The sequence below is a fragment of the Branchiostoma belcheri genome, unplaced genomic scaffold, assembly GCF_001625305.1.
Source record: "Branchiostoma belcheri isolate BF01 breed outbred unplaced genomic scaffold, Haploidv18h27 scaffold52, whole genome shotgun sequence".
Lineage (NCBI taxonomy): Eukaryota > Metazoa > Chordata > Leptocardii > Amphioxiformes > Branchiostomatidae > Branchiostoma > Branchiostoma belcheri.
Window position 1 is genome coordinate 766952 of NW_017804154.1, and position 22261 is coordinate 789212.

General features: G+C 41.8%; 2 protein-coding genes across 2 annotated transcripts in view; both read left to right on the forward strand.

Moving 5' to 3' along the window:
* The window catches only part of LOC109480653, a 10931-nt gene extending 1928 nt beyond the window's left edge, over nucleotides 1-9003 (forward strand). The window contains exons 2-12 of the mRNA XM_019782883.1: nucleotides 183-300; nucleotides 1433-1801; nucleotides 2328-2504; nucleotides 2833-3157; nucleotides 3738-4039; nucleotides 4290-4655; nucleotides 5092-5268; nucleotides 7191-7363; nucleotides 7769-7927; nucleotides 8097-8235; nucleotides 8645-9003. Coding sequence (XP_019638442.1) covers nucleotides 183-300; nucleotides 1433-1801; nucleotides 2328-2504; nucleotides 2833-3157; nucleotides 3738-4039; nucleotides 4290-4655; nucleotides 5092-5268; nucleotides 7191-7363; nucleotides 7769-7927; nucleotides 8097-8235; nucleotides 8645-9003 — 2664 coding nt within the window. The remainder of the gene's footprint in view (nucleotides 1-182; nucleotides 301-1432; nucleotides 1802-2327; nucleotides 2505-2832; nucleotides 3158-3737; nucleotides 4040-4289; nucleotides 4656-5091; nucleotides 5269-7190; nucleotides 7364-7768; nucleotides 7928-8096; nucleotides 8236-8644) is intronic.
* Nucleotides 9004-10805: 1802 nt separating this feature from the next.
* LOC109480654 (neurogenic locus Notch protein-like) overlaps nucleotides 10806-22261 on the forward strand; it is a 16545-nt gene continuing 5089 nt past the window's right edge. The window contains exons 1-7 of the mRNA XM_019782884.1: nucleotides 10806-10835; nucleotides 11006-11105; nucleotides 11238-11375; nucleotides 11594-11731; nucleotides 21256-21393; nucleotides 21599-21736; nucleotides 21918-22055. Of these exons, the coding sequence (XP_019638443.1) occupies nucleotides 10806-10835; nucleotides 11006-11105; nucleotides 11238-11375; nucleotides 11594-11731; nucleotides 21256-21393; nucleotides 21599-21736; nucleotides 21918-22055 (820 nt within the window). The remainder of the gene's footprint in view (nucleotides 10836-11005; nucleotides 11106-11237; nucleotides 11376-11593; nucleotides 11732-21255; nucleotides 21394-21598; nucleotides 21737-21917; nucleotides 22056-22261) is intronic.

Below are 22261 nucleotides of genomic sequence, written 5' to 3' on the forward strand. Positions count from 1 at the left end.
TCTTCTCTCTCTCTCTCTCTCTCTCTCTCTCTATATATATATATATATATATATATATATATATATATATATATATATACATATATACTAATTTGTCAGTATACTAATTTGTCAGTACACTCATCTTTGTTTTTCTTCGGAACTAATGTTTTATGTTCATGTTATTTATATTTTCTTTCCAGGTTGGTGTGTACAACGTTTATACCGGGCAACAATATCGTTTTTCCTGTCCCACTAACGGTTGCCATTTGTCAACTGAACCCAATGAGGGTAGCCAACAGGTAGTCTTAGACTTTGACGGTTAGTACTGAATGGACTTGCAGTTTATCTTCCCCGTAAGGCTATGTTTCCGGTTTGGCTGTGGTGTGGGTCTGTATGTATGTCAATAGCATAACTCTAGATTTGATCTTCATGGTATTCGGTTGGTGAGTAGCGGTTGTGAAAACAAAGCTTAACGTCAAGTTCGAAAATGACTCACCTGGTGGTTTCCAACGGCACTGCAGCAAGCTTTTCATGTATTTGCTGCTTGTTGTGTACAGCATAACTCGAGAAGCTGTGAATGGATCTTAATGATATTTGGTAGGTGAGTACTAGCTGTGGTAAAGAAGGAAAATTTCGAAAAAAGTGCACCTGTCGTGTTCCTTCGTTGTTGCAGTGGGTTGTGTTTGTTTACTTTTTACCTCCATGAAAAATGAAGGTATTGTTTTTGGTGTGTCTGTGTGTCTGCCTGTCTGTCTGTCTGTGTGTTTGTGTTTCCACACATTTGTAGTCAGCATAACTTCATAACGCCTTTATGGATTGTGATGATATTTGCTATACTGGTAAGTCTTAGTAAGACAAACGTGAAGGTCAAATATGGGCCTCCTGGTGGATGAACTTGGTGCTGCAGCAGAACTTCCGGTTTTTGTCCTGAACATACTATGGTCTTGACTTTTGGGTGGCAAATAGCCTTTTCAAGCATACTAGTAAGTGGTGTGGGTTTAGTCTCCCTAGCAGCTTGTTCTGGAACTGCAGGTGACTTTCTGGCGAAATCTTTAAAATCCAATGATAAGTCCAGATAGGAAGAACGTTTTTTCATCATTTTTGGTGTATAGGTAGCTGAGAGAGAGTTGTACATAATTAAATGCAAATTATGCAAATGATGACTTAATTTGCATAATTAAGGAAGGAATTCTATAATTACAGTATTTTATATAATAGAAAACTCATATTTCACGAACTCTTGTTTGTATGTGCACAGCATGACTCGAAAAACAGTGGACAGTTGTTCATACTTAGTGGTGTCTGCCAAATTTTAAGCTATTTGGCGTTTCAAACTAGAGATATTTACGATTTCCCTGGCAACTGTATAATTCGTATTTTCTCGGGACCAGGACTTAACCTTACAGAGTAGAGATTTCATTGATCAAGAAATTCTCATTCTCCACTATAGGCTGTCCTATACCAGACTACGTTAGTTTTAACGGAGTTTGCTACAAGGACTTCGCTGCGCAGAAGACATACCACGAGGCTAGACAGAGGTGTGCAGAAGACGGGGGACTGTTGGCCATGCCGAAAGACAGCGCCACCAACACTTTCATCTCAGGTCTGAGAGACGGAATGCGCTGGATTGGGATGACAGATGCCAGCAGTGAAGGCCAGTGGATGTTTGAGGACGGCCAGACCCTGGAGTCATCGGGTTATTCTAACTGGTACCCCGGTGAACCGGACAACATTGGCGAAGACTGTGTCGAACTTCTGCGACCTGAGTCCATGTGGAATGATGAGAAGTGCGGCGACACCAAGGGTTTCGTCTGCCAAGGTATGCGTTTACATAATAAAAACGAAGAGGGATTTTGCACCCTAGTAGCGTCCAAAAGTCTCCACTGCTGTTGCTTCGAGCTGTTATATTTGACTGTCAACATTTACTCAACGCCGCTGGCTGGACCCAGGATGTTGTGTAAAAGGAATAAAACTCTTTATACGAAAATTCTAAAGAGGGTGGATGACTTAATTGACTGAACTAAAACTTATCATTTTTGACGATTTTCTCCTCCAGATTTACATGTTCATTCCCTGCATTGCTATTTCCCTGTACTTTCTGTTCGTTCATACATGATACACAGTATGTCACATTTTACGTAAATCAAGTAAGAAGGAGGGGACATTTGTTTGGGCTCTGCCCTATAATGTTATGTTGGTTAAATCAAGATTGAACATTTAACGTCATCAGTGTTCCCTATGTTCCCTCAACACAAATGTATACAAACGCGGGAAATTCATGAAGGTCATAGTCTAATACTGTTGGATTTGGTTTGTCGATGTCTTTTTCTTGATCTGTGCTTCAGCAAAACAGTGTCCGCTGCAGACAGCACCTGTAAACGGTTCAGTGACAGGCTCCAACTCCTACCACTACCAGAGCACTGTCCTGTTCTCCTGTGAGCCAGGTTACGCTCTGGTAGGTGCGACCAGCAGTACCTGCCAGGCAGACGGCACGTGGAGTGACAGTGTCCCCACCTGCACAGGTAAGGTTTTTTTTTTTACGAAAGGCTAGTGTTTATGTCAGTGTTAATTGTCAAAGTTGAATTGCACCTCGAAATGTTTTGTTCAACTGAATACATACACGCACACATGTACATGTCATAGTAGATGAGTTAATCTTTTTGACATTTTTCAACTTTAAGGGCATGTACATAGGCATATTTTATAGTCTAAAACCGGTTCTGCTGATGTTACAAGATATCACTGGAGCTCTGGAAGACATGATTTGAGAGAGATATTTGTTGGAGGTATTTACAAGTAAAACTTGTTTCAACGCGTTCCTAAAGTAGTTTCCACGCACGTATGTTTCAGGAGCTGACCCTGTAGGTTTGTGGCCCTTAAACGCGCTGCATGGTTCATCAGACGTAACAGGAAACGGAAATGACGCGGTGGCAACAGGAACACAGTTAGCCCCAGGTCCCTATGAAAGCGTCGATGGCGCTTTCTTGTTTTCGGGAAGTGAATCTTCCTACATTGACATCCCCAACAATGGCAGGTTGGACGTGCGCTTCTCCTACACCATATTGGCCCACATATTCCCTACTGGTGAGCACGGGCCTATCGTCGACTACGTCGGCAGCGATGGTTCCTGGGCAGTCCATCTGTGGCAGATAACTCCAACATCTCTGTTAATGCGGTAGGTTTACGGTCTAGAATCAGAATGTATTTATGAATACTTTAAACACAAGTCTAACCACGGACTTCTCAATGTCTGCGTCTTCCGAAGGAAACACAATATTGTTCAATTTTTTGTATCCATGGGTTCGTGGATCTACAATAGTATGTATCACATGGATTTTAAGGCAAGGGGACCGAAGTCCCCATAAACTTAGATCCTTCGATATTTATGTTAGCTACGGCAAAACAATGTGACAGAGACGATCAAATTAAACTGGTTTGGTTAGAACCCGATGACATACGTCGTGCGATAGTCGTACGATCGTAAACTGAGGGACTCCTTTGGAAAGCCATGCATGAACCTGTCACTACAGTTGTCTTGTTACAAAAAAGGCTATCTTAGACCCTTGTCGGCGGTTAGTTTTGTAACCGAATGTGACTGCACCATAAGGAAAATATAGAATACAGATAGAACATCAAAAAGTGTATGTTTAATCTCTACACGATGTTTCAACATACTGTATTAAAGCAAGAGTTTCCATTCATGCCAATTCGTTGGTAGTAACATTTTGAATTGTCTGTTGTCTGTTGTGTTCTAGGGCGGTAAATAGGGATGGGCTTGTTCAGCCTTCCGTCGTAGCGGATATGCTGCAGCAGAACACTTGGAATTATGTGGGCGGATCCTACAACAGTTTTACAGGCGTGGAAGCCATTTGGTACGACGGCGCACTGGTCGGTCAAACACATGTTGGAGTCGCCGAGGTTGCAAGTCAGTACCCTATCCGGGTGGCGGTGAGGGACGGAGACAGTCGAGTGTTCGCGGGCCGAATCGCCTGTCTACAGCTGTACAACTACGCCATGACTCAAGAACAGATCGCTGCAGCACGTGATAAGTGCAGAGGTAAGTCTAGTGTCATGAAAGGACATAGCAGGCTATTTTTGTAGTCTAAAACACATGACAGTAGTTGTACTCTGTAGTATTCTACCAACCAACTACTGCTAATGTTCATCGATCTCATATCTCCAACTCAGCGCTTTACATTAGCAACCAACTGACTAAAACCATTGTTTTGCCCATGCAGGGCCAACCACAGACCCTGAAGGTTACTATAGTGTATTTTGTACATATTTCTCATTCTCTCCATATATAGTGTGTCCGACATCAGGCTACGTTAGTTTTAACGGAGTTTGCTACAAGGACTTCACTGAGCAGAAGAAATACAACGAGGCTGGACAGAGGTGTGCAGAAGACGGGGCGCTGTTGGCCATGCCGAAAGACAGCGCCACCAACACTTTCATCTCAGATCTGAGTGACGGATCGCGCTGGCTTGGGTTGACAGATGCCAGCAACGAAGGCCAGTGGGTGTTTGAGGACGGCCAGACTCTGGAGTCATCGGGTTATTCTAACTGGTACCCCGGTCAACCGGACAACTTTGCCACTGGCGAAGACTGTGTCGAACTTGTGTCCCTGTGGAATGATGCAAAGTGCGACGCCACCAGGGGATTCGTCTGCCAAGGTATGCGTTTAAATTATCAAAACTAGTTCGGATTGTGACATTCTGTACCTTGGTAGCGTCGAAAGCTCTTAGGATGACCAAACTGACTTAACTTTCTTACCAAATCCCTCTAATTTTCAGATCTCCATCAAGGTTGCTGTACTTTCTATCCGTCCGACCCTCGGTACCTTCAGCAGACGTCAGACGTTGCCATACTATACACTACAAATGACATACTAGATATGCATGACACAGACTTAGTACATAAACCCATGTGTCTGTTTGTCCGGACAAAATAGGTAGAATAAGTTGACAGCACGTAGGTGGGGAAGATTGGCAGGCAGAATGAAAGGAGGTCAAAGGTCTCAGAATCAGGCCAGGGGCGAGCAGGAATTAGAGGTTGACATGAGTAAGCCGAGCATTCACTTTTTGTTGACAAGGTCTTTCTGTGTTCCAGCCGTACAGTGTCCGCTGCAGACAGCACTTATAAACGGTGCAGTAACAGGCTCCAATTCCTACTACTACCAGAGCACTGTCCTGTTCTCCTGTGACCCAGGTTACGCTCTGGTAGGTGCGACCAGCAGTACCTGCCAGGCAGACGGCATGTGGAGTGACAGTGTCCCCACCTGCTCAGGTTCGCTTTGAAGTGCTTTTGTGTGAAATTATATGGAAAACTTTCAGAAGCAAATTTGTCATTGAGCAAAGTTGGTGAAATAATTGTCCCTTCCCTACAATTGCAAGGAAACGGAGGGACGGGGTCTGGAGACTGGTCCTGATGCATTTCAGTCTACATTTTAAGCCGTATTTGTTGGATCAGTTCAGCCGAAATCTAAAAAAAGGTAAAACGAAAAACGAAAAAAATTCAATCCCTTTTATTTTCAGGGCTGCAATGCCATGCCTAATGAAAATAATTAAAAACTAGAAGCCATAGGTGACAATTCTCCGTGAAGTATTATATATTGCAACAAAAAGAAGTAGCCATTGGCGACAATTCTCTGTGAAGTGTGATAAATCGAACAAAGAAAAATTGTTTAAACGCGCGTCGGCTCAGTCATCTTAAGACGCAACAACCAATCAGAGATGCGAAATGCCGACACGTGACGCGGGATTTGCATACAGTCTAAACAACGGGGAAGGGCGCGCGATGCCCGAAATATTTTTGCGTCAATATTCAGCGCCGTGTTTCAAGAGATTAATACCGGGAAACAAATTCTTTTCTTGTTTTGAACGCATAAACATGCATTTACGCTAATCTAGTATGATTCAGGGTTACTTTTTTTTTACCTGCCATGGCCAGATTATCTAAAGATGTGTGTATTGTGTGTACAATCTACAGAAAGAGAAATGTACATCAGGTCCGATCATCCGATTTTCACGTTTCGGTTTTTTGGACTCGGTTCATGAACGTATTTTGGTTTGGCTCCTGGAATGTGCGAAAAAAATGACTCCCGGGACTGTCTACAGGGAACACTCGCACATTCGCGGTGTATCAGGACAGCGCGACTGGTCGGCATTAGCACAGTCCCAGCAATTAGTAACAGTTGCACATCAATCCGGCCGAAAGCATGATTGTGTAACACAGACTACTTCTTCATATACCGGCTCATACTACACGACGCCTTTACAACTAGCAAATCATAAAATTACCCGATCTACTAGTACTGTATATGCGGTTTACCAGCCCCAGACCGCATCAGACCACGAGGCAGAACACATTGATGGGTTGCTCAAAAATATTGTCCATGTTTACAAAGAGCTGCTCCACTAACACTATGGAGCGGCCCAACCCAAAATATTGGCCATGTGTCGTTGCTAGGACGACCGGCCAGTTGCTACGTGACTAAATACACGCCGCCACTAGGTCGCCACACCCGACCAGTTTGAAATCGATAGGATTACGTCATCGGTATTAACATTTCCTAATGTTGACCTCTGACCACCCCACATTTCCGTCCCCATCAGCCCCGCCGCGACTTACTACCGGTGACATAAACGGACGACAACATTTCAACGACATGGGGATGTTTCGAAAATAACCATTTACTCCAATATCAAAACAGCTACGGTAAAAATAAAAAGACGTGCATCATCCCGGACATAATGCCACACCACATGCGAAATTACACAAAAATGCGACGTACGGAAGAATGCGTTTTGGCTGCGAACATCTTCCAAAAAACTTGGCATCTCTTAACCATGGGCAAAAACATCTGGAACCACTTATCAAAACCACCCCGTTTCTGCATGAAGTTCCACCCCCCCCACTGCTATTCCAAACAACGCGTTTTTCTGGACCATTCCAATTCGCCTCGTAATTGTAGGGGTGCGTCTGCAATATTACATTGACCGCGAAAGCAGCAACGGCAAAAATACACATTCGTGCATCAACACGGGCATGCCCGCAGACGGCGTATAAAATTGCGTGCCGATTACACAAAGAGAACCCAGTGTTTTGACTGCGAACACGAAAAATCAGCCGATCACAACACTCCGTCCGGAGGTCCTGACCTCCTTCACGGAGTAAAAATAACATGTTAATTCTTTTTGTTCTTTCAGCTTGTCTTGATCCGCTAGGGATGGAATCTGGTGCTATCCCTGATGCGAGCATCACGGCATCGACGACCTGGGATGACATCCTCTACCGGCAGCCCCACCACGCTCGTTTAAATGGGGGCGACGGTTATGGCGCATGGGCAGCCAGAACCAACACAATCGGACAGTGGTTACAGGTACGCATCAACTTAGAAATATCAAAAATAAAAAGGCAATAACTTATTTAAAACTTATCCTATTTTCGCCATGTCCATTAATTATAAGGTCAGATCTGTCCACTTGTAAAATATCACTACTGGGCCGCTTCATATGCAGGCTGTCTTTTGTTTGTCTTTGTCGCACTTCATCAACATCTCAGATGAAGGTTGTGTGAAATTGGATGGCTTCGCTGCCTGGAGAATATCCTAGTTAAGAACAATCGGTATCCATCAATAGACTAACTTCTATTAGTCGTGTACCATCATCAAAGTTTATTAGTCAGACTTGTGTTTTTAGTCGTGAACATTATCAAAGCTTATTAGTCGGACCTGCTGTCCTTACGTTTCACCTGCACTGTAAAACGGAAAGCCATTGTCTTCCAGGTGGATTTGGGAATGATGATGCGCGTCTCGGGCACCATTATTCAAGGTCGACTCTATAGCTCTCTTGAAAGAACAGATTGGGTAACCTCCTTCAAACTACAATACGGTGTAGATGGAGCTAGTTGGGTGACCCACGCGGACAGTGATGGCTCAGATAAGGTAAAAAAGATCCTGTAATTTTCTCACGTCTTCGTCGATTAAGCAAAGCATTATTCATCAGGAAGCATGTCTGGCGCCAAACCCTCCAACAAAAACTCGTTTTAGTGACGTAGAAGACCATTCCTTCCCCAAAGGGAAACTAATCTGAGATTATCCGTTTATTGTCAAGGTCTTTGCTGGAAACACTGACACTGTCACTCCTGTCACCAACCTACTGGACCACCCCGTTGCGGCCCGTTATGTGCGCTTCGTGGTTCAGTCCTGGCATGACTGGATCGGCATGAGAGTGGAGGTTCTAGGCTGCTACAGTAGGTTCTTGTAATATATGCCGTCATGACCGCTTTTGTCTAATACCTTCTAAAGATTCCAGGCGTGCTTTGCTTGGAATTATTATAATACTACATACTAACAAATTATAATGCTATCGTTTGGGCTGGGGTCAGTGTTGTCATGATTGCACCTCAAACGTCTTTTGAACAAATGAACAAACACACGGCTGTGTTATAATCTACAAGATATGTCCGTCCATCACCTTAAGTAACTCAAACCATTGTTGGGCTATGTAGTGGCATGTCCAGCCCTTTAAGGAATAATTAGTTTCGCCAAAAATGTCCTACAAACCTCAGTAGATATCGCATGCTTAAGGTTAGTTAATTAATGCCTAGTGAATTTCGTACAAAATTATCATTCTCTTTCATATAGTTTGTCAAATGCCAGACTACGTTAGTTTTAACGGAGGTTGCTACAAGGACTTCGCTGAGCAGAAGACATACCACGAGGCTAGACAGAAGTGTGCAGAAGACGGGGGAATGTTGGCCATGCCGAAAGACAGCGCCACCAACACTTTCATCTCAGGTCTGAGAGACGGATCGCGCTGGATTGGGATGACAGATGCCAGCAACGAAGGCCAGTGGATGTTTGAGGACGGCCAAACCCTGGAGTCATCGGGTTATCATAACTGGAATCCTGGTGAACCCAATAATTTGTCGGAGGAAGACTGCGCCATTCTTGTGAGCCAAGGGCCTGCATGGAATGACGGCAATTGCGACAGCACTAATGGATTTGCTGTCAGATAGGTATGTGTTATGATAACTTTAACGATGAGAGTATTGTAAGATTAGCTATTAGCTGTTAGTCTTTTGTCGTCTTTTTCAAGATCTCATAATGGTCGGATATACAGATACATGGTTTTCCGGTTGTCTGGGTAAATAGCTATTAAACTACTACTTTTGATGTTGCAATCTATGTAGACATAGATGCCTGCCTGGCTAATCTATGTGACGCCCAGGCCACCTGTACGGATAATCCTCCTCCTGCCCTTGATGCGACTTGTACCTGCAACACTGGATATACAGGAGATGGTCTCGTCAGTGGAACTGGGTGTTCAGGTATCAGACTGTTATTAAAGTCATGTATTACACATGTACAAATTCAGGCATATTTGTGCACACCGATTTTGTGCAAATGTTGAGAATTCATGATATTTTGGTAACACTTAGATACGTTTCTAATGTCATCTTAAATTTGACCTATAGACAGAGACGCCTGCCTGGCTAATCCATGTGACGCCCAGGCCACCTGTACGGATAATCCTCCTCCTGCCCTTGGTGCGACTTGTACCTGCAACACTGGATATACAGGAGATGGTCTCGTCAGTGGAACTGGATGTTCAGGTATTCCTTTTATGTAAACAACATTCAGGTGTTCAGGTGTTTTCCGTACACCTATGTTATTATTATTATATTAAACCTTTACTTTTTAGCCATCTTCTGACTGATCCTGACGTCTGAATTATGAATGTTAATATTAATTTTTTTCGTGTCGTCATTCAGACATAAATACCTGCCTGGCTAAATACCTGATGTTTCTTTCAATAGACATAGACGCCTGCCTGGCTAATCCGTGTGACGCCCAGGCCACCTGTACGGATAATCCTCCTCCTGCCCTTGATGCGACTTGTGCCTGCAACACTGGATATACAGGAGATGGTCTTGTCAGTGGAACTGGATGTTCAGGTAAAACGTACCATATTTTCACGAAGGTGTCAACTCTGTCGTACATTCAGTCAATAATTGAGACCTGCTTTGATTGAGTGTTCTTTCGTCTTGATGTTGGAATGTTAAATATTGTTTTTCTTATGTTCCTGCATGTATATAGACACAGACGCCTGTCTGGCTAATCCATGTGACGCCCAGGCAGCCTGTACGGATAATCCTCCTCCTGCCCTTGATGCGACTTGTACTTGCAACACTGGATATACAGGAGACGGGCTAATCAACGGAACTGAATGTTCAGGTAAAATGTATCTTTATTACTTTTGTGTACTTTAGTTCACTTTCGTGCATTTCATGGAAATATAGCCGGGATGATCAGACTTCTTTTTTCACTACGAGTAAATAGTTGCTGTTTTTCCTCCCGTCTTTAAAAGCGCAACCTTAATATGTCTGAATTCTCTTTTTTTAACATACCCCTTTCATCTTTTTGTTACAACTGTACAATAGACATAGATGCCTGCCTGGCTAATCCATGTGACGCCCAGGCCACCTGTACGGATAATCCTCCTCCTGCCCTTGATGCGACTTGTACCTGCAACACTGGATATAGGGGAGACGGGATTATCAACGGAACTGGATGTTCAGGTACAAACTTATCGACAAAAAGTGATGTATGGTATCATATTATAAATTTTCTTCTCACAGAATATCATAGTGTCACTGTTTTTCTTACAAAGATATGTTTCTTGCATTATACCTGATGTTTTCTTGTATAGACACAGACGCCTGCCTAGCTAATCCGTGTGACGCCCAGGCCACCTGTACGGATAATCCTCCTCCTGCCCTTGATGCGACTTGTACCTGCAACACTGGATATACAGGAGATGGTCTCGTCAGTGGAACTGGATGTTCAGGTATTTTGTTTCATTATAGCATGGCAACGCAGCCTTCTTGGCGAACTGGGCGTTCAAGTGTTTTGGCTGATAAAGTTCTAATATTTGTCGATGTTAGGGCTTTGTATGACCATTTGATGATACTATCTATAGACACAGACGCCTGCCTGGCTAATCCGTGTGACGCCCAGGCCATCTGTACGGATAATCCTCCTCCTGCCCTTGATGCGACTTGTACCTGCAACACTGGATATACAGGAGATGGTCTCGTCAGTGGAACTGGATGTTCAGGTATTTTGTTTCATTATAGCATGGCAACGCAGCCTTCTTGGCGAACTGGGCGTTCAAGTGTTTTGGCTGATAAAGTTCTAATATTTGTCGATGTTAGGGCTTTGTATGACCATTTGATGATACTATCTATAGACACAGACGCCTGCCTGGCTAATCCGTGTGACGCCCAGGCCACCTGTACGGATAATCCTCCTCCTGCCCTTGATGCGACTTGTACCTGCAACACTGGATATACGGGAGATGGGCTCGTCAGTGGAACTGGGTGTTCAGGTAAAATGTATATCTTTATTGTTTTCGTGTACTTGAGTACACCTTCGTGCATTTAATGGAAATATAGCTGGGATATGATCAGATCCCTGGTTTGGCTATGGATAGTTGCTGTTTTTCCCTTTTGTCTTTGACAGCGCAACCTTTAGATGGCTCAATTCTCCTCTTTAACATGTATACCCCACTCATCTTCTTTTTTTTATTTTACAACTATACTATAGACATAGACGCCTGTCTGGCTAATCCGTGTGACGCCCAGGCCACCTGTACGGATAATCCTCCTCCTGCCCTTGATGCGACTTGTACCTGCCCCCTTTGGTATACAGGAGATGGTCTAGTCAATGGGACTGGATGTTCAGGTGTCACTTACATCAAATCTATTCCAGCATTTCCTATGTTGATTTGTTAATAGATGTATTTTGTTTGGATATTATTACATAAGCCTCCAGACCATTATATGTATTTGACGTTTTGCTGCTATAATATGTGCGTTGTAAACATGGAAACGAGATCTAGAACTAACGAAAACGTCGCTGACCCATACAGTAACAACCGCGCCCCCTAGGCTGATGCACCGGGTACTGCACGGTGTCCGTGAAAATCTGCAGCTATTTTCCATGAATGACACTTCTACCGTGGCAGACTGGGAAAAGTGGAGAACAGGGAAGGCAGTTCCGCGGGGTTATAAGAAGGAGAGCAGTCCTCCTACGAGAGGTAGATGTTACGTTTCTTGAGATTCGACTTGTCATGAAACTTACAATACGTATGATTATTTTTTTTCATCAATAAATTGCTTCTTCTCAATGCTCACAAGTAGGTCAGTGGACACGAGAAATGTGTGTTATACGGACACATTTCTATTGTGTGATTTGTTTAATGATTACATTTATACGAGACAGGCATCATTATCAATATGAAGTCTCTATTTCAGAAAAATTTCTATTGCCACGTTAGTTAGGTATTAGTTGGTTTGTCGTTCCTGTATATATTTTTCTTTACACCTCGTGATTTTTTTACAAGAATTTCGATTTTTCTTCTATTCCGTAACAGGTGGCAGCGTCGAGGTGATCTACACTGTGGCTGTTCTTGAAGTCGGCCCGCTTTCTGAAGCGAACTCGGTAAGTCTGCGGTCACATTCCTCGTAGGCCGCCGTACGATTGCGATGTCGTAGAATTTTCAAGCATACTCTGACAGAACAGCATTTCCGTAACGACGAGACCTGCACGACTATCCTAAGAATGCCCTCAGTTTGCGATCGCAAGACGACCGCACGACGTACTAGTATTTGGAGATGTGACATGCTGAAGCGTGTAATGAATGCAATATAGCCTACCTTGAAATATTAACATATCTATATCTATATCTGCATCATCTTCCCCAGAACATGACAGTGACGATTGAATACTCCATGGCTTGGGTTGACAATCGGCTTGCAGAGCTAACAAGTCAGGTGACTCCGGTATCCACTACCCTCCTATGGGTGCCCCCAGTCGCCTTCGGAAGAACCGTGCGGAGGGTCGCGCACATCAATGATGACGGCAAAAGGAACAGCACAATAAACATGTGGCTTCAGCGACAAGGGATCATGTTCTATAAATTCACGTACGTACCCTGGAAAACAGTTACTGAAGCACCTGGATATGATTTTGGAAACGGTCAGACGTTTCTGGTATCCAGTTGTTTGAGTAACTGTTTTGGCGTATCTTATTACCTGGATGTCTAACCTTCACCGACGTATCACGTAAATACTTAGCCACATATATGTCAACTGTGTGGAAATTGAAAATGAAAGATGATCTTGATAGAAAGCATCTTTTTGGAAAATGATAAATAGATTAATAGATCTGTTTGACATCATTGAAACCCATTTTTTCTTCTTGTCATAGGAGAAAGTTAGAGTTGATTTGTCCGCCAAGCCTAGAGAAATATCCATTTGACGACTATGAATGCAGTGTCGAGCTTCATGGATGTAAGTGATTCTTTTCGTATTCATACAAACACATAAATTATACTTCACGATTTTCAATCTTGTTTCTTTTTCATTCATGAATCCAATCAACTCTAAACATAACTATATCAAACTACACATCAAGCTGCATGTGATAAGTGCTAAAACAAACTTAAATTTGTCCCATCTATTTGAGATGATAATATTGACAATTTGCCTTTCATCTAGACGGTGGTCTCGTCTTCCCCTTCCGTCAGCCGTCCAAGTACAACAAAGCACATCCTGTCCACGTGGACATGACGGCAGTGACGTCACAGTTCGAGATGATAGGACTGAAACTCAGGTCAAGAGTTGCCCCACTCAATCAGGATTCATCTGATCCAATTACAGGTAAACCATAGTCCTGCGTATCTAGTACGATCAGAAATACATTACCGTTATAACGGTGATTTTATCACAAATTATCTCTATGTACACTAACTGCATATGAATATGTTAAGTTACATACTAGACCTGTTGTTGACCATGTGCAGGTTGTGACATGTTTGAAGCCAACTGTACCTTCCCTGCAAACCACTGTCCGCTGATGAAAGGTTGTACTGAAACTTTGGACGGTGACGAATGTTACTGGTGTAAAAACTTGGTGGGAACGTGCAGCTACATGAGCGCCGCGGACCAATGTTCCAACACATCAGCGGGTGAGAATATCTGTTTGAATCTAGGTAGAATTTATTGTTACATTGTCATTTAAAGTTACATTGTCGGAAAAAGGGGCTGCTAATATTATCCAAACTTTTCTAAAAGAAATGCACAATGACAACAAAGGTGGAGCTGCCAAAAATAAATTAAGATCGTATAGACTGTTTAAAACTACATACAATGAAGAAAAATACCTAAGTAATGAAAATGTGAAAATCAGAAATGCAGTCACAAGATTAAGGATAAGCAGTCACAAACTACAAATTGAAACTGGAAGACATACCCGCACCCCTCTGGAACAAAGGTTATGGACATGTTGTAATTTGAATAGAATAGAGGACGAATGTCACTTTGTTATAGAATGTAGATTATATAGTAAAGAGAGAAGTGATCTGTATAGGCTTGTACAAAACCAATTTCCCTATTTCATACACTTGAGCACTGTAGAAAAATTCATATTCCTGATGCGACTTGACAAACCTTCCATCGATAAACATATCTGTTCATTTATCTCTACCATAACTGAAAAGCGAGAAGTCGAATTTATGTAATGATAGTTAGTTTTATTTTGTATATATTTCTCCATTATGTTTTGTTTTGACCTGTACTTAGCCCAGTGTGGCAAAAATGTGCAATAAAGGTCGTCATTCATTCATTCATTTATAAGCAGTAGATCAACTAAGGACCGGATTAAACGTTTTATTTCGTTGATTTTCCTCATTCGATATTATTGGCATATTTTTAATTTTGTATGCCTTTCTTTTGGGAGCTATCTTATATCAACGATTATGGATACTCTGACTTCTTCAACAACGCTTCACTATTTTTTTTGGAGTAACTCCTAAGGCTGTTTTTTTAAACAAGGAAATCTTTCTAGGGATTTTTCACTGGTTGTGACAAATTGATATTGAGCAAAGTACTAAAAAAAGTTTTTAATGGTGTGATTCTATTTAATGTTACAGGACTGTCGACACTTGAGATCCAGCTGAGATTCTCTCGTCGAAGATGGAGTCACGTGTTTCGTACGTTCGTCCCCAGTGTCGTCATTGTGGGCTGTTCCTGGATGTCCTTCTGGCTCCACCCCAGGGACATCACGGCACGAGTCCAGCTTTGTGTCACGGCCATACTGGCGCTCATCACAATGGCCGGCAATCGTAAGGAGCATGGGGTAAGACTGCTAAACTCAGTTACATCATGTCTAAGTGCTATGTTTTACAGGCTCACTCGCACTTATACGCAGATATTAGTTGATCTTATTTCTACAGTTATTTTATTTTGCTGTTGATGTTTCTATGGGAAATTTTGGTCAGGAAGGTCCAGTTTTCTGTCGGAGAGGCAGTATATCTCCATAAATAAGATAAATGTAATATCATAAATATTATGGTATGGGCTTCCACTTATGCATGCCAAACCTGATCCAGAAAAATCACATTGGTGAAGACTTGAGGTTGAAAATATACTGATAAGACTAAAGTATACTCTCGCGCAATTTGGTTTACAGATCACAGTTGTAAGGGCAGAAGATGTTTGGATGTGCGGCGGTGTCATCCTCGTCACTCTGGCTCTGTTTGAGACAGTTACAGTCAACTCCATACTCCGCGGAAATGTCTTCATTGTAAGTTTAAGTGATGCCTGTGCAGTGCAATTGAATATTTATAAACGTACTATAAGTTTTATACAGAACGTGTTAATCAAAATTTCCCTGGTCTTCATTACTTAAGTACTAGCCTACTGCTAAACTATCTCACACAGTCGTGAAAGAAACTTGCATCAGCTGATTTGACGGACGGACCGTCTTCTCTCTCCCCACACATACAGCTCTCCTTCCGCAGAACCCGCAGGGGAAGAGTTGGGCCGATCCCAGGACCTTCCACAGCCTGGGCAGAAGATGAGGAAACGTCATCTCCCGAGACTGTCGCCAACAGGATCGACTTCTTCTCCAGAATCCTGTTCCCAATCAGTTTTACTGTCTTTGTGGCCGGATTCCTTCTCTACTATTTAGGATGATAGAATGAAAGATGCTCAGCATGTTCCTTCACAATTTACTCCTGATAACAGTCTTGGGTATCTTCATGTCGATATATTGTCAATGGATTTGTCAAGTTGGCACCAAAACCTATCAACGCCTAACTGATATGAATGAACAAGTTCTCCAATTAGATATTTAACAGTTGTATATATCGTAGTATAAAGGATATGAGTGAGAAAAATCATCATAATGCCATCTTGGCATAATGCTATAGCTTGCATCTTTTTTATACAAGTGTACACGTCCGTCAACCTTACCACTATTCTTTTGTGGTGTTGTAATTAAAGATAAGATAAATATATGAAACAGGATTGGGCATGTCTGCATGCACATGTGGGTGAAACGATATGTTTGAGTTCTTCTGTCCTGGTGTTGTCATGATGCTATATAGCCATTTATTTTACTGCGCCTAGAACTGTAATTATGATGGTTTGCAGAGCCAGATAGATACCTGTGTGACCTGGGAGCATTTTTGTTCCCAGGCCGTTCTATGAATGTCCATCTTAAACAGTCTGATCATCGCTCGACCGTATGGCTTTCTCTGTAAAACACACTTACCACTGTTATTTACTATCTATAGGGTTCAATACACATCAAAGTGCACTGGTGCACTTGTTTTGTCAGTGATAATGGTACATTGAACACATGTACAGTGTCTACCTTTCTCTGAAGCGGGCCGCGATGAATTATTCATCCGAGGCCGTTAAACAACCCAATAACCTACATTGTCGTCTTTGCCAAACACTGTGTTCGCAATGACTCATGAAAATCGAACATATTTATGATAGAATATCATATAGTCACAAGTACACAAATAGGAAGCTACAGTATATAGCATTTTACTGGCGTGGAACATGTGTTGCACCCCTTAGTAGAACATCTGGCTCAGAAAAACATCTGAACAATAAAAAAATTGAGATGAGACGAGATGAAAAGTGTTGTCAGGGTGTTGACGCGGTTGTCAGGGTGTTGACTTGTGGCCAGGGAGACACAATAACATAGCCCACTGGGGATCAAGCAGTGTGTACGAGGTAGAGCTAGTAATGTCGTTTTCCCCTGACTAACGGCACAGGATCGGGTTTGGTTCCAGAATACTGGTATCTACATGTTTTGATCAGACCTGACAGGGGCTGAAGCAAAGGCAGCACCAGAAAGAAGAAATACCATGTTGGATGTGCTACCAGGACAGTACGGCCTGTTGAACCCATGAATATCAGCAGAGCAGTGTTGTTACAGAACAACATGTCCGCGAGATACAAGATTGTGTTCGCAGCGTTAACGTTGTGGGTACTCGCAGTTTCAACATATGGAAGTGGTAAGTATCGAGATGAGTTGTCTATGCCCGCGCGCGCGCGTGTATGTGTATGTTTGTTTAAGTGTGTGTGTACGTGTGAGTGTGTTAGCCTACTTTCAAAGAACTCACAGAGAGCGCAAGCACATCTGAAAATTCATTGCTAGGCCTTCCATAACTATTCGAGTGCGCATCGCAATGCCTCAACGTCATAGGATGATCTTTGTTCATTGCATGCATAGGAGGCAAGGTTGTGACAAAATTTGGCTGGACACGGCTCTGGGAAGTCTTTAACATACTCAGCACCAAAAATAATACCCGAAAAAAGACACACATCGTATTTCTTTAATTATCTAATTCTATCGACAAAGTCCGTTGTTTAAATGTTAGCGCTAGCCTTTTGTATGGCTCACGATAATGATACTACTAGCTATAGTATTATTTTTTATTTTATTTTATTCTATGATTCCTTCCCCGTTCGTAGCTTCTACTATTATCCATGACGAGCCTTTACCCATTAGTTCTGCTGAGGTCGTAATTGCTGCTGTAATGGATTGCCCACAAGAGATACTGTACTAGTATGTCTGTGCATGCACTGAGGACAATGTGTGATATGAAGGACAGTACACGGCTATCATCACTGTTACGCCTGGGTTTGCCTGTTACGCCTACGTATACTCGAGCAAAGTGTCATGAAAAACCATGCATGCATACAATATTGAACTATTTCTCATGCATCTTACATAATGTCTTCAAAAACAAACCCGTGTTCCCTTCGACACTGCAATTCACCGTAATTCTGAATACATGATAGGATATCCTTGTGGCGTTGTTGTTTAATAGCTTTTCAATACACTGTACCACGTACCATTGTACAGCAAGAAAATTTATTCATGTGTAGTGATGCAACATGTTATCACTTACCCAGAACTTTATTACTTCAACAGATCGTTTTTAAACTTTTTTTTCTATATTTGCAATAGTGCCGTTTCTTTGTTATCATTCAATCACTGAGTGGGAAACCGGACTTGCGCTTTTGAATACCCTTAATTCAACATTGTACATTTTTTATGTGTATGTTTATTTTCTTTATTGTATTTATTTATTTAGTGGTGGGGTCAAAATAAGTTTCTAACTTGGGTGCGCCACCACTACGTCCTGTATTTTGTATGTGTGTACGATCAATAAACACACACACACACAACACACACAAACGGTACGGAAATTATGTACACCACATTAGCTCTATACTGTGTTAACGACTCTCCTTGAAAGCAGTATCTTGATGAATATTCATTATGGGTTCACCACACCACGAAGTGGTGGTGAACCCATATTGCTTTTTCTGATGTTTCTTCTCCTCCTCCTTCTCCTCCTTCTCCTGCCATTTTTTAAATGGATTCAGCTTCTTCATTTTAGGGCCCAAGGTCCTGAAATTTGGTATGGAGGTACAGTGGGCAAATACCCCTAGGCGTTTTTTAAATTATTGTGATACAGGCTTTTAGAATGGTTTTATTTGAGTTTTTTGGCTGTGTTATAGCAAATGTATTACTGTGTTAGTGTGCCTTGTTTACCACGTTTGGGCATGAGTCATCACAATGGAATGCAGGGCATCAACCAATAGGCATGCAGCTTTCCTCTATACTTCTTGCTGATTGGCTGTTGGGATTTAACTTGATTAACACCTGCACAGAGCATTTCCACCTGCACAGAGCATTTCTTGCTGATTGGCTGTTGGGATTTAACTTGATTAACACCTGCACAGAGCATTTCCATACTGACAGTATGTCTGTATTCAAGTGTTTTGGTAGGTATTTCAAGCTTTTCTGCTCCAGCATTGGAATGCGGGGCATGAACGTTTTTTTTTTTTGAAAATCAACAGTTTGCATTATGCAATTAAAAATCCTAACCAATAAAGTAGGGAATAGCTATCCAACTGTTGTTTTAGTTGTATGTTACTTCATATTATAGTTATATCAATGTAAATCATTGTTTTCCCTTGTGTTTCTCATTCTTTCCCTGCCATGTGGTAAAATGTGGTGAACCCATCGCTATATTTGCTCCAAAGCAAATATTGGCCTTTCTAGTTTCAAATGTGTTTTTGTTGTTAACATTCTGTTCAGTTTATTACTGTAAATTGTCAAGGATAAACTAGAATTTTCTCTACATGTTATAGAAAAAGAATAAAATGTACATTACTTTGAGAACAAGTAAACGTACCGATTAACCAACAGCTGTTTTTATCATACGTGACATGGCCTTACTGTAAACATGACTTTGCGTTTAGAATAGTGTGTAATTTCATTCACGAAGAAGTCCAGGGAGACTTGTGGTGTTCCAAGCATAATTTCACATTGGAATAACATAAAACTAGCATCTATTTCCTCAACACAAACTTGACAAGTGCTTTTGTTCTTTTATCATACTAAAATCCCATGACTGTGTGTGTTAAAAAGTAAATAGCTCAGCGTCCATATTAATTGGACTTGATTGACCTTCTATCCTCCCTAAGACACAGACAGCTGCCCAACAGGATGGAGCTCCTACGGTGCCAGATGCTATCAAGTATTCATCGGTCAACGAACATTCCCAGAGGCGGAAGAGTTTTGCGAAAGTGAGAACGCCCGGGTGGCTCTCCCAAAAGACCAAGGGACCAACGATCACATTGTGGCTCTGCGGAACAGCGTCGTCGACCAGGTCTCCTGCTGGATTGGACTTAAAGATGCAGAAATAGAGGGAGAGCATAGGTGGACAGATGGGGAATTATTGGGAAACTACAGCAACTGGGCAACTGATCCAAAGGAACCCAACGATGCACCCGGCGATGCAGACTGCGTTCGCATTGAGCAAAATCTATCAACTAAACCAGGAGTGTCTAATCGGTGGAGAGATTTTGCTTGTGATGACCTGCACGCTTACTGTGTGATCTGTGAAACACTTGATCGTAAGTACCCATGAACTACAATAGAGCATTTATGTAACAACCTATCACTAAAATATTACAACACAACAGAGCATTCCGCAAAAACAAACACTACCTGTTCATGTATCTTTAACTTGGACTTGCTTTTTTTCTTATTGAATAGATAGGCTGATACTTTACGACTTTACCAACGTACAGTCGCATGGTGCTGCATACAGTAGATTCTAATTCGTAGGATGTCCAACGCTATTCGATCAATAAGACTGCCCTTGCAAAGCGCTACTCCCTGCATTTTGCTACGTATCATTTCCTTTGAGTCTCCCGTAAGGTCACTTGTTTTACCAACTTTATTAATAACACAAGAATTACGCGATCTCATACCTTCGCCAAATGATGTTAACCCTTCCGGTGGAAGAATTATACTTTATTATTATTATGATTTCGCAAATGAGAGCCTCATTTGCATGAATCATATTTTGTCCTATTCTCCACCCAATGACAGTCTTATCTTAAGAAAGAATGCTATTCTAACATTTCCTCATAAATCATGCGAATAAGAAAATTCCCCACTAATTATTCAAATGAGGTGCTTATTTCCATAACCAATGATCCCCTCGTTCTCAATTACATGTCACAAGTGTTTAAGAGTCCTATTATAGAACGAAGCAGATTTCCTCATCAATTATGCAAATTAGAGCCTGATTTGCTTAATGGATATGTAGTCATGTCAAGCATATCTTTTTTTATATGCAATTCGACATGGATAATACAGGACATGGTGGTGAGGTACTCTAGCTGTAGCTAATTTTAACCTCACCACCAGACATACAGGTATACAGCGACAAAATACATGACAAAAGCAACAGGGAACAGCAAACTTTGGTGCTACCTACATACTAAAAATCACGACAAAATATAAGATTTCAACAAAAACTCGGTGGCCTAATGTCTGTGGATGTTGGGTGTTTTTCTTGTGTTCCCACGTGTATGTAGACATAGACGCCTGCCTGGCTAATCCATGTGACACCCAGGCCACCTGTACGGATAATCCTCCTCCTGCCCTTGATGCGACTTGTACCTGCAACACTGGATATACAGGAGATGGTCTCGCTAGTGGAACTGGCTGTTCAGGTGAAATGTATATTTTTATTGTTTTTGTGAACTTGCGCGCTTTTAATGGCAATATAGCTTGGATATTAAGATTCATTTTTTTACTATGGTATGTTGCTGCTTGTTCCTTTCGTCTTTCAAAGTGCAACCTGAGGAATCCTGAATTCTCATTTTTTTTAAATTATACCCTATTAATCTTTTTTGCAATTGTTAAACTGTACTATAGACATAGACGCCTGTCTGGCTAATCCATGTGACGCCCAGGCCACCTGTACGGATAATCCTCCTCCTGCCCTTGATGCGACTTGTGCCTGCAACACTGGATATACAGGGGATGGGCTCGTCAGTGGAACTGGGTGTTCAGGTAAAATGTATTCCATTCCATTCATGTAATCGTACACTCTATGGTAAATAGAAATATAACCTGGGTGTTCAGATTTCTTTTTAACAGTTGCTCTTCAAATGAATAACCTTTAAGATTATTGCATTCTTTTTTTTACATGAGTAAGCCATTCATTTTTTCTTATTTTACACCTGTTTAATAGACATAGACACTTGTTTAGCTGATCCATGTGACGCCCAGGCCACCTGTACGGATAATCCTCCTCCTGCCCTTGATGCGACTTGTACCTGCACCACTGGATATACAGGAGATGGACTCGTCCATGGAACTGGATGTTCAGGTAAAATGTATATCTTTATTGCTTTCGTGCACTTTAATGCACTTTTGTGCATTTAATTTTCAATATAGCTTGGATATTCAGATTCATTTTTTACTATGTTTCTGCTTGTCCCTTTCGTCTTTGAAAGTGCAACCTTTGGAATCCTGAATTCTCCTTTTTTTTAAATCCATCTTTTTTGTAATTGTAAAACTGTGCTATAGATATAA